At 47.6% G+C, this 14,988-nt stretch overlaps 1 protein-coding gene across 2 annotated transcripts; it reads left to right on the top strand.

Moving 5' to 3' along the window:
• Positions 1 to 601: 601 nt before the first annotated feature.
• LOC115081498 (gastrula zinc finger protein XlCGF57.1-like) lies at positions 602 to 14,404 on the top strand. 2 transcript variants are annotated; one of them, XM_029585951.1, is made up of 4 exons: positions 602 to 811; positions 1,524 to 1,650; positions 11,396 to 11,512; positions 12,090 to 14,404. In XM_029585951.1, exons 1-4 carry the CDS (start codon positions 785 to 787, stop codon positions 13,412 to 13,414), a joined length of 1,596 nt encoding a protein of 531 aa, XP_029441811.1. In that variant the 5' UTR covers positions 602 to 784; the 3' UTR covers positions 13,415 to 14,404. The 2 variants fall into 2 exon arrangements, with proteins under 2 accessions (XP_029441811.1, XP_029441812.1); XM_029585952.1 differs by having other exon boundaries at positions 12,093 to 14,404.
• The last annotated feature ends 584 nt before the right edge of the window (positions 14,405 to 14,988 follow it).

The raw sequence follows: 14,988 nt of genomic DNA on the forward strand, positions 1-14,988 counted from the left end.
GTAACCATCACATACAGTAATCCCTCCTAGGAAGGATTACACCTTCCAGAGTGCCCTGTAACAGTCACATACAGTAATCCCTCCTAGGAAGGATTACACCTCCCAGAGTGCCCTGTAACAGTCACATACAGTAATCCCTCCTAGGAAGGACCACAGCTCCCAGAGTGCCCTGTAACAGTCATATACAGTAATCCCTCCTAGGAAGGATTACACCTTCCAGAGTGCCCTGTAACCATCACATACAGTAATCCCTCCTAGGAAGGATTACACCTCCCAGAGTGCCCTGTAACAGTCACATACAGTAATCCCTCCTAGGAAGGACCACAGCTCCCAGAGTGCCCTGTAACAGTCACATACAGTAATCCCTCCTAGGAAGGACTACAGCTCCCAGAGTGCCCTGTAACAGTCACATACAGTAATCCCTCCTAGGAAGGACTACATCTCCCAGAGTGCACTGTGAGTTGATGCTTGAATCCTGCAGGCTTGTGTGCAGCATCAGCTCCTGCTGTCAGTGCCGGGCGGGCACGGGAGATGGCAGCAGTCTGAGGCCGCTCAACCCCAGCTCCTTCCCTCCCCTCTCTCTCTCTCTCTCTGACTTACACTTCTCCTTGCTCTGCTCCTCTACCCCTTTCTTCCTCCCTCCTTCCCTTCTGTTTCCCTGTGTAGCCATCAGGAGAGAAACTGAGCGCCCTGACCCAGCAAAGCCCGAAGCTGCCCCCACCCCAGGGACCGTGCAGGGAGGGAGCCGGGGCTGGAAATCCTGCTCTGGAGAAGGGGCAGGAGAATGGCTGCAGGGCTTTCTGCTCAGCAGGTAGGAGACTGGCAGGGGATGCAGCCTGGGACTGATCCCATCCCCTCACCTCCCATGGTGAATCCGTTTCTTGTATTCCTTACTCCCTGCAGTCCCCTGGGCTCTTCCTCCTGCTTCTCCTCCCTTCACAGGGCAGTGCCTCTTCAGGCTGGATCTGATCTGCTTTCCCTTTCATGACTTGCATGTCCCGGAGACTTAGACCCTGGAAGGGAGAAGGAGCGCGGGGACCTGTTGCGATGTCCATGAACCCAGCCTCTCTCCTGCTTTCCCCTGACCTCCTCACTCCTCGGGGTCCTTCCTGCTTGCCCGGGCTCTCCCGATTTCCGTTACTGATTCTGCTTCGCCCCCTTCCCTCGGGGAGGCCGCTCCATGCTTTAGGCGTCGAAGGCAAGGGGTGCACGGGCTTGCGCGCTAACGGTCCGGGCCGGTAACGCCTCCCTGACGGGAGCGGGGCTCGCGCCGTTCCTGCGCCTCGCGCCTCCTGCGTCCCGCAGGCCCCCCCCCTCCCCGGGCAGAACGGGAGTCCCACCCTCCCAACGCTTGGGGCCGGTCACGTCCCACCGCAAGTTAATAACCGGGCGGGGCGGAGGAGCGCGAGAGGTCGGTCGGTCGGTCAGCAGCGCTGCCGGCCGAGATCCGGCGCCTCCCGGCCCTCCCGCCTCCCCTCCTCGTAGTCCTGAGCGCCTTTTTCCTCCCCGCTCTTGTCTCGCAGGTGCCGGTGACCTTCGACGACGTGGCCGTCTACTTCTCGCAGGAGGAGTTCGAGTGCCTGGAGCAATGGCAGAGGGAGCTTTACCGGGAGGTGATGAAGGAGAATTTGGAGACCCTGCTCTCCCTGGGTAAGGGCTGATCGTGGCCTCCCCTGAAGGGGACAGAGCCTTCGCTTAGAGATTCGTCCTTTGCATGGACTGGAGAGAGGGGGTGGTGAGGGGGAAAGGCTGAGGGCCAGTCCCCGGGGGGGGGGGGGGGGGAGAGAGATTGAACCTGAAGGGGAGGTGCAGTAGGGGAGGGTTTCAGGCTGGGGGGTGGGGGGGTGGAGGAGAGAGAGACTGGAGACAGAGAGAGATGAAGAAAGACTGAGAAGGGAGAAAAGCAAGTTTGCTTACCGAAAACGGTGTTTCCGTAGATAGCAGGATGAATTAGCCATGCTGTCATGGGATCTGTCAGTCAGGTCCGGGAGGCAGAGCTTTACCAAGCAGAGATTTAGATTTTAGCTCTCGTGTGTTCCCACGCAGGAAAGTAACAGATTCTCCTCAGTCTGTGATTAAGCTGTAGTGTAGTCGAAAAGACGGTGACTGCCAGGGAGGAGGGTGGGTCAGCATGGCTAATTCATCCTGCTATCTACGGAAACACCGTTTACGGTAAGCAAACTTGCTTTTTCCCGTTGATAGCAGGGCTGAATTAGCCATGCTGTCATGGGAGTCCCAAGCTCCCGATCAAGTTATTTGTGATATGTATGGTTGAACGTGATCTTTAGTAATGTGGTAGTCACCGTGGACAGGAGGATAGAGAGTGCAGGATTGCTCGTCCTATCTTCGCATCAATGGTTGCTTGCTGATCAAGGCAGTAATGAGACGTGAAGGTATGGAGAGATGACCATGTAGCTGCCTTACAAAGGTCTATGGGTTGTACGTTTCGAAGGTGTGCCCATGATGTCGCCATTGCTCTGACCTGGTGAGCTTTGGGAATAGAAGCTAGATGTAATTTCTGCTTGTCGTAGCAAAATTGGATGCACTGTACTATCTAACTAGAGATGGTGCGCTTGGTCACTGGAAGTTCAGGTGCTTTCGGATCGAAAGAGACAAATAGTTGAGAAGTCCTGGAATCCGATTTTGTTCTTTCTTTGTAGTATGCTAATGCTCTTTTACAATCCAGCGTATATAGTAATTTTTCTCTATCATTAGAGTGAGGTTTTGGAAAAAAGATTGGTAGGTCTATGGTTTGATTGAGATGGAATTGAGAAACCACTTTTGGCAAGAAGGATGGGTGAGTCCTGAGAACTACCTTTTGATGATAAAATTGCAAATATGGACTATAGTGGACTAAGGCTTGCAATTCACTGACTCGTCGAGCTGATGTTACTGCTAATAGGAATACCACTTTCCATGTGAGGTATTTAGTGTGTGCTGAGTCCATGGGTTCGATCGGGGAAAGCATGAGTTGTTCGAGAACTATGTTGAGGTTCCACGGGACGGGAGGTTTAGAAATCGGAAGTCGAAGGTGAGTTAATCAATCCCTTGATGAAACGAGAGAGTAAAGGGTGATTGGAGATAGGGATATTATTTATTGGTCTATGATTTGCCCCTGTGGTGCTGAGATGAACTCTAATGGAAGATGTGGCTAGCCCAGCTGTGTACAGTGTATGAAGATAATTCATAAGTATTTCCGGTGAACAATCCAATGGTGGTACTCCATTGGATATGCACCAAGTAGAGTAACATCTCCATTTGTAGTTATAATTCCTTCTCGTTGAAAGTTTCCTGGATTCTAACAAAATGAATTGTGTCGAATCAGAAACTCCTTGTTCTGTTAAAAGGAGCCGTTCAACCTCCATGCTGTCAAATGGAGAGATGAGTGTAGCGGGTGTAGAAGCGTCCCTTGATCCTGGACCAGGAGATCTGGATGGTTCGGTAGTCGAATTGGGTCTTTGATCGAAAGCCTGAGAAGGAAACTGTACCACAGTTGTCTGGGCCAGGCTGGGGCTATGAGTATCAGTTGAGCTTTGTCTGCTATGCACTTTTGAATTGTCCTTGTTATAAGTGGAATGGGAGGAAAAGCATACAGGAGGCCTGACGTCCACGAGATGAGGAAGGCATCCTGAGCGATTCTGGTTGGGCTGGGACATATCGAGCAGAATTGTGGAACTTGAGCATTGGTCTCCGTTGCAAAGAGATCTATCGAAGGTGTTCCCCATTGTAAGAAGATGTTTTGGGCGATCTCTGCATTGAGAGCCCACTTGTGAGGATGAAAAATTTGACTTAACCTGTCCGCTCTAGTGTTTGCCACTCCCGGAAGGTAAGTTGCTTGCAAGTGCATGCAATGTTGATGAGCATGTTCGAAGATGATCAATGTTTCCTTGCATAGGGCCCATGAACTGGACCCTCCTTGTTTGTTGATGTAAAACATCGCTATTTGATTGTCCGTATAGATCATTACCCTGCGGCCTCTGAGGTGGTTTTGAAACACTTGGAGTGCGTTCTGAATTGCTCTGAGTTCTAATAGATTTATCTGCAGGGTCTGCTCTGAGAGTGTCCATAACCCTTGCGTTTCGTAAATCTCGAGATGTGCTCCCCATCCCTTGCGAGACGCATCTGTGGTTAAGACTGCATTGTGAGGAGGGGGACTGGATAATTTTCCCTTGGAAAGGGTGGAGTGTAGGAGCCACCATGTTATATCTTTCCTCATTTCGGATGTCATTGACAACCTTTCTGTCAATGGTTGTGAGTGTTGTTTCCATTGTCTTTTTAGTCCCCATTGCAGACATCTCATGTGTAGTCTGGTGTTGGGAACCGTGAAAATGGCTGCCGCCATGTGACCCAAGACTACTAGAACTTGCCTCGCTAAAGGTTTTTGAGTGTTGTTCAACAGATAGAGAAGTTGACGGATTTGTGATATTCGCTTGGTTGGGAGGTATGCCCGGTGGCGAGTGGTGTCCAGGCATGCTCCTATAAACTGTAGTTTTTGTGTTGGCTTTAGATGCAATTTCTGAAAATTGATCACTAGTCCTAGTTCCTGTAAGCACTGGATCACCCGTCAGAGGTGGTCGATCAAGATGTCCGGAGTTGAGGCTATTATTAGCCAATCATCCAGATATGGAAATATTGTCATACCCTGTTGTCTGAGATGGGCCACCACCACAACCATGCATTTGGTGAAAATCCTGGGTGCAGCCGATAGTCCAAATGGAAGAACCTTGTACTGGTAGTGTTGATGCCTGTAGCGAAAGCATAGGTAACGCCAAGAGGATGGGTGGATTGGAATGTGTGTGTAAGCATCCTTCAGATCGATGGAGCACATCCAGTCATTGGGTTGAATCAGAGGTAGGATTGATTTCAAGGATACCATCTTGAATTTTTCTTTGGTTAGGAATTTGTTCAACTCTCGAAGATCCAGTATGGGTCGAAGGCCACCTGATTTCTTGGGTATGAGGAAATATGGGGAGTAGAACCTTGAGTTCTGGGTTGTTGGGAAAATCAGTGCAATGGCCTTTTGTTTGTGAAGGAGAGCAATTTCTTCCCCTAGTTGTAATTGAGATCTCCGAATCTTTTGATTGGGAAAGTGAGGTAATGTGGGTTTTGTGGTAAATTGAAGTTGGTAACCTTGACGTACTATTTCCAAAACCCATTGATCGGATGTTATCCTCTCCCAGACTGGTAAGCAAGAGTGGATTCTTCCAGGTGGTGTTAGTTGTTGTGGTGGTGGCTGTATTATTAAAAAGATGGGGTTGACTTCACTGTGGCTGCTGGTTGTTGAGTTGTCTGTCTCTGATTCCGTGGTTTACCTCTGCATTGAAGAGGGGTATGTTGTTGTTGTGGCCGTTGATAAGATGGATACGTCTGTGGACGGAAAGATTGGTAAGACCTATAGGGTCTACAGGTATAGGATTGACGGCGATTAGATCCAAAATAACGGCGTGTGTTTGAGTAAGCAGGTTGTGATGTTAAGGATTGAACTGCTAGAGCTTCGTCCTTCAGTTTTCCCACTGTCTCTTGAAAACAATCTCCAAACAGGTTGTTTCCTGTACACGGGAGGTTCGCTAGCTTTTCATGTAAGTCATCCCTAATAGTGCTAGATTGTAGCCATGCCATCCTACGGGCTGCTATGGCTGTTGCCGACGCTCTAGACGATGTTTCGAATCCTTCGTAAATTGAACGCAGAAGGTGTCGAGCGCACTCCTCCATGTCATGGAGCAGCGGTAGAGTCTAGTCTTCTGTCGAGGACAGCATCCCCTTTGAGGCCTGAATGCACTCGAAAAGGTATTGTACCATATAAAATTGATGGTGCATAATTCTGGCATTTAACATTGCGTTCTGATACATTTTCCTCCCAAATTCGTTCAAACATCTATTATCTTTGGTCGGTGGATATGAAGTATGCGTTTTTGATTTTTTGAATCACTGCATCGCAGACTCTACCACAATTGAAGCGTGTGGTAACTGTGGCATTGAGTACAGCGATGTTTTCCGCATACAAAACTTGATGTCAGTCTTTCTTGAAACCGCCGTGAGGGAATGAGGTGTTTCCTAGGATTTTTGTAACACACTGTGTAGTATCTCTTGCGGTGGTAGAGATGTGGGTTATCCTGGGACATCAAATATTTTAAGGAGACCTAAGGTCTCTGATCTAGGATCTGTTTCCTTTTGAAATTCTAGATGTAAGATAGTACCCAACTTTTCTAAAACATTTGGGTATGAGAGGTCTTCTGGAGGGGAGTATGGTTCCTGTGGTTGTTCCTGTGGGTCTGAAGAAAATTCTGTAGATGATGATGGAGATGTTTGTGGGGACATGGAATCTATTGGTGTGTCCTGTTTTGGAATTGGTGAAGTTGGTCGATCCGGTACCGGTGATGAAGGAGGTTCAACCGATGGTTCTCTAGAACGGTGAACACTCGGTTCCCTGGAACTTGTAGATGGTTCGTTAGTCATCTTGAAAGATGATTCCAGGGTTTCATAGAAACCTGCCAAAGACTGAGATAGTTGCCAAAATGCTTCTTTCGTTTGGGGAGGCATTGCCAAACGACCCGTGTGTTTCGGTAAGTGATGTGGTGTAGGCTCCACCGGGTTTGGTTGAGGTAGAGTATCTGGGACGCCGTGTGTATTTTGTATTGCCTCCTTTACAATCTTGGAAGAAGTGTTTGAGGATGTAGATACATTAGAAGACGTAACTTGTATAACTTCTCTATGTGATGAGGGCTTAGTATGTTTAACCTGAGAAGAGATGGAAGGAGAGGGACTGACATCCCACGCCCTGCCTTCTTGTGTAACCTTTTTTTTCTTTTTCAATTTATAATTTTATTAAATTAATATTGTTCACCATTGTTTGTTTGTTTTTTGGGGGGGGGTAGAGAAGAAGGAACTGTGATAGGAGATTTGCGGCAGCAGAGAAGAGGTATTACAATGTGATAATACCTTGTGTTTTGATCTCACTAACATTATGTTAAAGGCTGCTCATTGTGTAACCTTTTTATGGTGTGAATGACGGACATACTTATGATGATGAGCCGATACTGATCGTATGTGGGCCTTGTCTCTTGAAGGTGATCGTCTCCTATGTTTTGGTCGGGATCCTCTGGAGAATCGTGAAGTATCTGAGCGATGTGGCGTAGAATCGTGAGAGGTAGAACGAGATAAGTTTGGGGATTCATGCCGTCGCTTTATCCCATGTTGGCTAGTGTGTTTAGCCCTGTGTGAGATTTGTTTTGGAGGACTTAGTGCTCCCTGCGTTGGCATTGGGCTCCTCAACGCCGTTGTGTATTCTTTACTCGGCACCGTATGCGCCATCGTCTTCGGCGCCGTGGCGTGCGTCAAAATCTTCGCCGTTGTATCGTGCGTCGAAATCTTCGGCATCATGGCCTGCAATTGTGTTGACGGTTCCGGCTCCGTATGCGTCAATGTCTGCGCCAGTGGCGCCGTGTTCTGCGCCTTCTTTTTTAACAAGGCCGATCGATCCCCATCCCTCGGATCAGAGCCCTGATCCGATGGCCTCGAGCGTCGTGGTACCTCCTTACCTCCAGACCTGGAGGGACGAGGATCCCACGATGCTGCTCTTCTATGTGAGGGAGCCGGTGCCGTCGAGGGTGCAGGCGAGGAATGCGCCTCCGATGGCTCCGATAGGCTGATAAGTTCCCTCATCTTGTAGGCCCGCTGTCTCTGGGCCCTCGGGGACATGCGGGCACAAAACTCACAATCAGCTCCGAGGCAACGGTAACATCGGTCATGGCCATCCATGACCGGCATTACCTTGCCGCATCGACAAGGCTTAAAGCCCGATTTCTTCGACATCTTGGAAAAAAAAAATCTTGAGGAGAAGTCAGCTCCGCGAGCGATCCCGCGCGCGGAAAGAACAGACTGAGGAGAATCTGTTACTTTCCTGCGCGGGAACACACGTGCAGCCGCAGAGACTAAAAACCAGAAACTCTGCTTAACGAGCTCCACCTCCCGGACCTGATTGACAGATCCCATGACAGCATGGCTAATTCAGCCCTGCTATTCATGGGAAACAGAGAGAGCGAGGACGCTGGGGGTGGAGCGACATGGAAAGATGGCAGGAGAGAAGAGGAGTGGCAGGGGTAGAGAGGGATTTGATGCAGCCGGGCCAGGGTAGGAGGGGGGAGAGATGAGGTGAGAGGGATGTGCTGGAAGGGGAGGGAGAAGACTAATGGGGAAGGTAAGATGGAAAGAATTCAGCAGAGAGGGACGAGGAGGGATTGCTGAGCCTTATGAGGGAAATAGATTAGGCGGATAACATTTTTAGTTTGGGTGGTTCGGGGAATGTCTGATGCTTCATAGTATTAAGTGGTTACATTTTCTGTAACAATTTCTAATTCCTTAACATGTGTAACTAGCAGAATGAATCCTGTGTGCATGTTCAGCTGTGATCTCTGTTATTTTTCTCCGTGTATTTATGGATGAGTGCATGTTGGTGTCTATGTGTCTGTTTTTTGTTTGTGTATTTCTCTCTGTGTGTGTCTGTGTTTTTCTTTGTGTGTCTATGTTAATATGAGTGTCTCTGTATGTGTTTCTTTGTGTATGTGAATGTCTCTGTGTTTGTCTCTTTCTGTATATGTGTGTCTCTTGTGTGTGAATGTCTCTGTGTTTGTCTCTTTCTGTATATGCGTGTCTCTGTGTGTGTGAATGTCTCTGTGTTTGTCTCTTTCTGTATATGCGTGTCTCTGTGTGTGTGAATGTCTCTGTGTTGTCTCTTTCTGTATATGCGTGTCTCTGTGTGTGTGAATGTCTCTGTGTTTGTCTCTTTCTGTATATGCGTGTCTCTGTGTGTGTGAATGTCTCTGTGTTTGTCTCTTTCTGTATATGCGTGTCTCTGTGTGTGTGAATGTCTCTGTGTTTGTCTCTTTCTGTATATGCGTGTCTCTTGTGTGTGAATGTCTCTGTGTTTGTCTCTTTCTGTATATGCGTCTCTGTGTGTGTGAATGTCTCTGTGTTTGTCTCTTTCTGTATATGCGTCTCTGTGTGTGTGAATGTCTCTGTGTTTGTCTCTTTCTGTATATGCGAGTCTCTTGTGTGTGAATGTCTCTGTGTTTGTCTCTTTCTGTATATGCGTGTCTCTGTGTGTGTGAATGTCTCTGTGTTTGTCTCTTTCTGTATATGCGTGTCGCTTGTGTGTGAATGTCTCTGTGTTTGTCTCTTTCTGTATATGCGTGTCTCTTGTGTGTGAATGTCTCTGTGTATGTCTCTTTCTGTATATGCGTGTCTCTTGTGTGTGAATGTCTCTGTGTATGTCTCTTTCTGTATATGCGTGTCTCTTGTGTGTGAATGTCTCTGTGTATGTCTCTTTCTGTATATGCGTGTCTCTTGTGTGTGAATGTCTCTGTGTTTGTCTCTTTCTGTATATGCGTGTCTCTTGTGTCTGAATGTCTCTGTGTTTGTCTCTTTCTGTATATGCGTGTCTCTTGTGTCTGAATGTCTCTGTGTTTGTCTCTTTCTGTATATGCGTGTCTCTTGTGTGTGAATGTCTCTGTGTATGTCTCTTTCTGTATATGCGTGTCTCTTGTGTGTGAATGTCTGTGTTTGTCTCTTTCTGTATATGCGTGTCTCTTGTGTGTGAATGTCTCTGTGTTTGTCTCTTTCTGTATATGCGTGTCTCTTGTGTGTGAATGTCTCTGTGTTTGTCTCTTTCTGTATATGCGTGTCTCTTGTGTGTGAATGTCTCTGTGTTTGTCTCTTTCTGTATATGCGTGTCTCTTGTGTGTGAATGTCTCTGTGTTTGTCTCTTTCTGTATATGCGTGTCTCTGTGTGTGTGAATGTCTCTGTGTTTGTCTCTTTCTGTATATGCGTGTCTCTTGTGTGTGAATGTCTCTGTGTTTGTCTCTTTCTGTATATGCGTGTCTCTTGTGTGTGAATGTCTCTGTGTTTGTCTCTTTCTGTATATGCGTGTCTCTGTGTGTGTGAATGTCTCTGTATTTGTCTCTTTCTGTATATGCGTGTCTCTTGTGTGTGAATGTCTCTGTGTTTGTCTCTTTCTGTATATGCGTGTCTCTTGTGTGTGAATGTCTCTGTGTATGTCTCTTTCTGTATATGCGTGTCTCTTGTGTTTGAATGTCTCTGTGTTTGTCTCTTTCTGTATATGCGTGTCTCTTGTGTGTGAATGTCTCTGTGTTTGTCTCTTTCTGTATATGCGTGTCTCTTGTGTGTGAATGTCTCTGTTTGTCTCTTTCTGTATATGCGTGTCTCTTGTGTGTGAATGTCTCTGTGTTTGTCTCTTTCTGTATATGCGTGTCTCTTGTGTGTGAATGTCTCTGTGTTTGTCTCTTTCTGTATATGCGTGTCTCTCTGTTTCTTTGTGTGTGTTTATGAATTGTGTCTCTGCATGTTTCTGTTTGTGCATATTTCTGTGTGGGGAGGGTACTTGTGTGTGTGTCTGAGAATCTGTGTGTGTGTGTGTGTGTGTGAATGCCTGTGTGTGTGAATGCCTTTGTGTGTGTGAGTGTGTGTGTGTGGGAATGTCTGTGTGTGGGGGGGGGAATGTCTGTGTGTGTATGTGTGTGTGTGAATGCCTGTGTGTGTGTGAATGTGTGTGTGTGTGTGTGTGTGTGTGAGTGTGGGAATGTCTGTGTGGGGGGGAGAATGTCTGTGTGTGTGTAGGTGTGTGTGTGTTTTGGAAGTTTCTTTCAGCAGCTCAGAGAGAGAGAGAATGTGTGGTTATTGTGCAGGAGGGGAGCCTGTGGGCGCCTGCTTGCTTGGTGACTGTTTCAGAAGCTGATTGGTGGGTGGAGGCTTTATAAACTTGGGCCAGGGTGGCTTCCAGGGATCCCGGGCACGGGCCTGCTCCGTACTTACTCGGGGCTCCCTTTCCGCGGGGGGCGGCGTGAGCTGAGGGGCGCCTCCTGGGCACCGCCGGGGGCGTGGTGCGGGCAGCCCAGGGGAGCTTGGCGCGTGTGCGCACGCCTCGTGGCCGTTCCCTCCGATCAGGCGCCTCGGGTTTCCGGGTGCCGGCACGGTTGCAGAGAACAGGAGAGAGAGAGAGAGGCGCGCTGCTGTCCCGCGTGCCGAATGCCCCTGCCCTCTGCTGCCGCTGCCCTTCACCGGCTCTCTTTCTGGCACCGGCTTTTTAGGACATCGCTGCACGGAAGAAGCCGGTGAACGATCGCCGTGGGAGAGGAGACTGCCACTGTGGGGGGGGGGGGGGGGGGGGAGAGGGAGTGAAGGAAGTGTGGGGGAAGGGAGTAGGTGAATTGGTGATGGCTGTGGGTGGGGGGAGAGAGGGACGTCTCCGACTGGTGGCTATAGTTCCCAGATATCGCAAAAACGGGCCTCGCCCCAGGAAAGGCTGGGGGAGACCTGCTCCTCGTAGATCTCTCGGTGACTGTAACGGAGACGTAATTCGCTTCTCCCGGATGTCCCCAGGAACCGGCCATCACATGACGACTCGTGACATATTATCAAGGGCTAAACCAGAGGAGGAGTCGCCCGTCCGGGATCCCCTGCAGTCAGGAGAGAGGGACGTCGCTCACGCGCACGCAGGTAAGAGGAACAAATAGTGCACAGATTAAGAGTAGAGATGAGCAATAACAATAAGTGCTGGGCCTTTCTCAGATGGGCCTGATCGATTTCCTTGGTTAGGGGACTTAGAGGATTAGATCGGAGGACAGACACTGGATAGGGTGCACTTTAATTTTGGCAAAGAGTGGAAGCTGGAGCTGTGAAGAGAGCTGCGTCTGTCAGATGCCTGAAGATGCCACTGTTGCCCGAGGCCGTCATATCCAAACACTTAACTCTTTCTGCAGTGTCGTCCCATTTTTAGTCTGACCGAAAGACAGAATACATTAAAAGAACTGTGAAATTGTTTGTGACTCTCTTTTCCCATAGCCCAAATCATAACAATGTCGTCAGCAACATACCAGTAAGATTTCAAAGGTCTTAGTCTGGTGTCCATCCGGTTCTTCCATAAAAGGTTGGCATTGCTGTGGTGCCGTCCTGCTTCCTAGAAAAATTTCAATAATCTGTATTACTGAAGCTAAAAAAGGTTTTGTGTCAGGATGAATTAAATTCATTTTGTAATAGTCTCTTTGGTCATTAATGCCCTTCCTTTTATACCCAGCAGATACTGAGGAGAATCATGAAGAGTGCCCTGTGGCACAGGGATGGCTCTCAGAAAGATCAGCAAATGCCTGTGAGAATGTTTCTCGTGGGACTGAGAGGGGGGAAACTATGGAAAGTCAGCAGGAATCGGAGGAGAAGCTGAGGGCCCCTGCAGGAGACTCACAGGATGAAGTCACTGAGTGTGAGAGAAGTGACAGGGAGCTCACAGACCTTCCTGAGCACCCGAGACACCCGAGAGCAGAGAGACCATTTCAAAGTAATAACAGTGATCACATGGCTTCTGATCTTCACCTCCAGAGCCAACTGACAGCAGATAGACGTTTCCAAAGTAATAACAGTGATCAAATAACTTCTAACCTCCACCAGAGATACCTGAGTGCAGAGAGACCCTTCCAAAGTAATAACAGTGATCATGTGATTTCTGACCTCCACCAGAGACACCTGAGTGCAGAGAAACCCTTCCAAAGTAATAACAGTGATCACATGACTTTTAATCTTCACCAGAGAGAGGGGAAATGGAAGAAATTCTTTATGTGTAACAACTGTGGGAAGAGCTTTGATAGGAAATCACGTTTCATATCTCACTACAGAACCCACACAGGAGAGAGACCCTTCCAATGTCCTGAATGTGGAAAAAGCTTTGATAGGAGACCAAGGTTAATATCTCATTACAGAACGCACACAGGAGAGAGACCCTTTCTATGCACTGAATGTGGGAAGAGTTTCATTCGCAAGGATCTTTTAAAATTACACCAAAGAGTCCACAGAGGAGAGAAACCATTTCAGTGTCCTGAATGCAGAAAATCTTTCCTGCGCAAGGATCTCTTAAGATCACACCAAAGAACTCATCTGCAGGAGAGACCTTTTCCATGTACTGAATGTGGGAAAAGCTTCTGTCGTAAGGATCGATTAATATTACACCAGCGAAACCACACAGGGATACCAATCCCAAAAGAGAAACCATATGCATGTACTATGTGTGATAAAAAGTTTGGTAGGAAAGTTCACCTGAAATTACATCACTTGACCCATACTGGAGAGAAACCATTTTCATGTACTGAATGTGACAAACACTTCAGTTGCAAATCATATCTAAAACGACATCAGATTATCCACACAGAGCAGAAACCATTTCCATGTATACATTGTGAGAAAAACTTTAGGCAGAAGTCTGATCTAAAAAAACATCAAAGGATCCATACAGGAGAAAAACCCTTTAAATGTACAGACTGTGGTAAAAGTTTCACTCAGAAATCACACCTCAGATACCACCAGAAGATTCACATACAAGAGAAACCATATACATTCACTGAATGTGATTAAAACTTCAGTTATACAGCAATCCTGAAAAAATGTCAGGGCATAAGGAGAAAAAATGCAAGCGTGACAATGCTAATAGGCGTTAATACCTAGCAACTATGCTATAACTATGCACGGAAAGAGAGAAGATCCTCGAGTACCAAGAGATGCAACCAGAGACCAAGAAAATATGGCAGAAAAATACAGAAACAGTCCCAGTTTTAGTGGGTCCCACCAGCCTGACTACAAGGAACCTCTGAGCACCCCTAGATATATTGCCTGTACATATTTACATTTTAAGAAATCCAAAAGGAAGCTCTCTTTAGCACTATGGAAGTAGTAGGAAGAGCCTTAAATTTGGGGAGTGAGATTGTATCCAACGTGGCCTGGCTTATGAGTGAGGTTCGTTGCTGTCATGGGACAGGCAAATCTGAAAGTGTTCACCATGATTTGAAGGCCCAGTTCACAAATGGGGAAAACAAACCCATTTCGAAATGCTGCCCTTCCACCGCCTTTCGATAAAATCACTTTCCATCTACTGAATGTGGGAATTGTTTCAGATGAAGGGAAACACAAAAAGTACATCAAGACATCCACACACTAGACCAGTACTTTACCAATGCACAGGCCAGGCCTTCAGACTAAGAAAAATGCACGATTTAACCTGACAAAATGCATGCGAAAGCTAGAGACATAGGCACATGACGGCAGAAAAAGACCACACGGCCCAGCGAGTCTGTCCACCCATACCAACCACTACCACGCCCTCCGGAGATCCCCTGTGCTTTTCCCATGCTTTCTCGAATTCAGGTACTGTCCTCGTCTCCAGAGGGAGGTCGTTCCATGCATCCATCACCCTCTCTGTAAAGAAATATTTCCTAAGAATACTCCAGACTCTATCCCTTTCCAACCTCATCTCATGACCCCCTCCTCGTCCTATAACCTCCTTTCCATTGAAAGAGGCTCAGCTCCTGTGCATGGAAACCTCTGAGATATCTGAATGTCTCTGTCATATCTCCCCTATCTCGCCTTTCCTCTAGGGTGCACAGGTTTAGATCTTTAAGTCTCTCCCCCTATGCTTTAGAAGGAAGACCACTGACCATTTTAGTGACCTCCCTCTGGAGCGACTCCATCCTGTTTCTATCCTTCTGAAGGTGGGGTCTCCAGAACTGTGCTCAGTATTCCCAGTGAGGTCTCACCAGGAGACCTATACAGGAGCAATATCACCTCCCTTTTTCTGCTGACCCTTCCTCTCCCTGTGCAGCCAGGCATCTGTCTGGCTTTTACTGTCACTTTATCCACCTGTTTGGCCACCTTAAGATCATCAGATACAGTCACCCCCCCCCTCCAGATACCTCTTCTAATTCATGCATAGAAGATTTTCACCCCTTATACTGGGACATAGTAACTGACAGCAGATAAAGGCCGAAATAGTATATGCTTCATTGTAAATATTTTGCTCGTGCCTTCACCTTTTCCCCAAGCGTTTTCTTCCCCGCAGTCACCATCCTAGGAGTGCAAAAGCCTTTTCCAGTGGGAACCCCATTAAGCCTCATACCCTGACTTCTGCTGGAAAAATGTTTTCTGCTTGTGTGTTA

Source organism: Rhinatrema bivittatum, unplaced genomic scaffold, assembly GCF_901001135.1.
Source record: "Rhinatrema bivittatum unplaced genomic scaffold, aRhiBiv1.1, whole genome shotgun sequence".
Classification (NCBI taxonomy): domain Eukaryota; kingdom Metazoa; phylum Chordata; class Amphibia; order Gymnophiona; family Rhinatrematidae; genus Rhinatrema; species Rhinatrema bivittatum.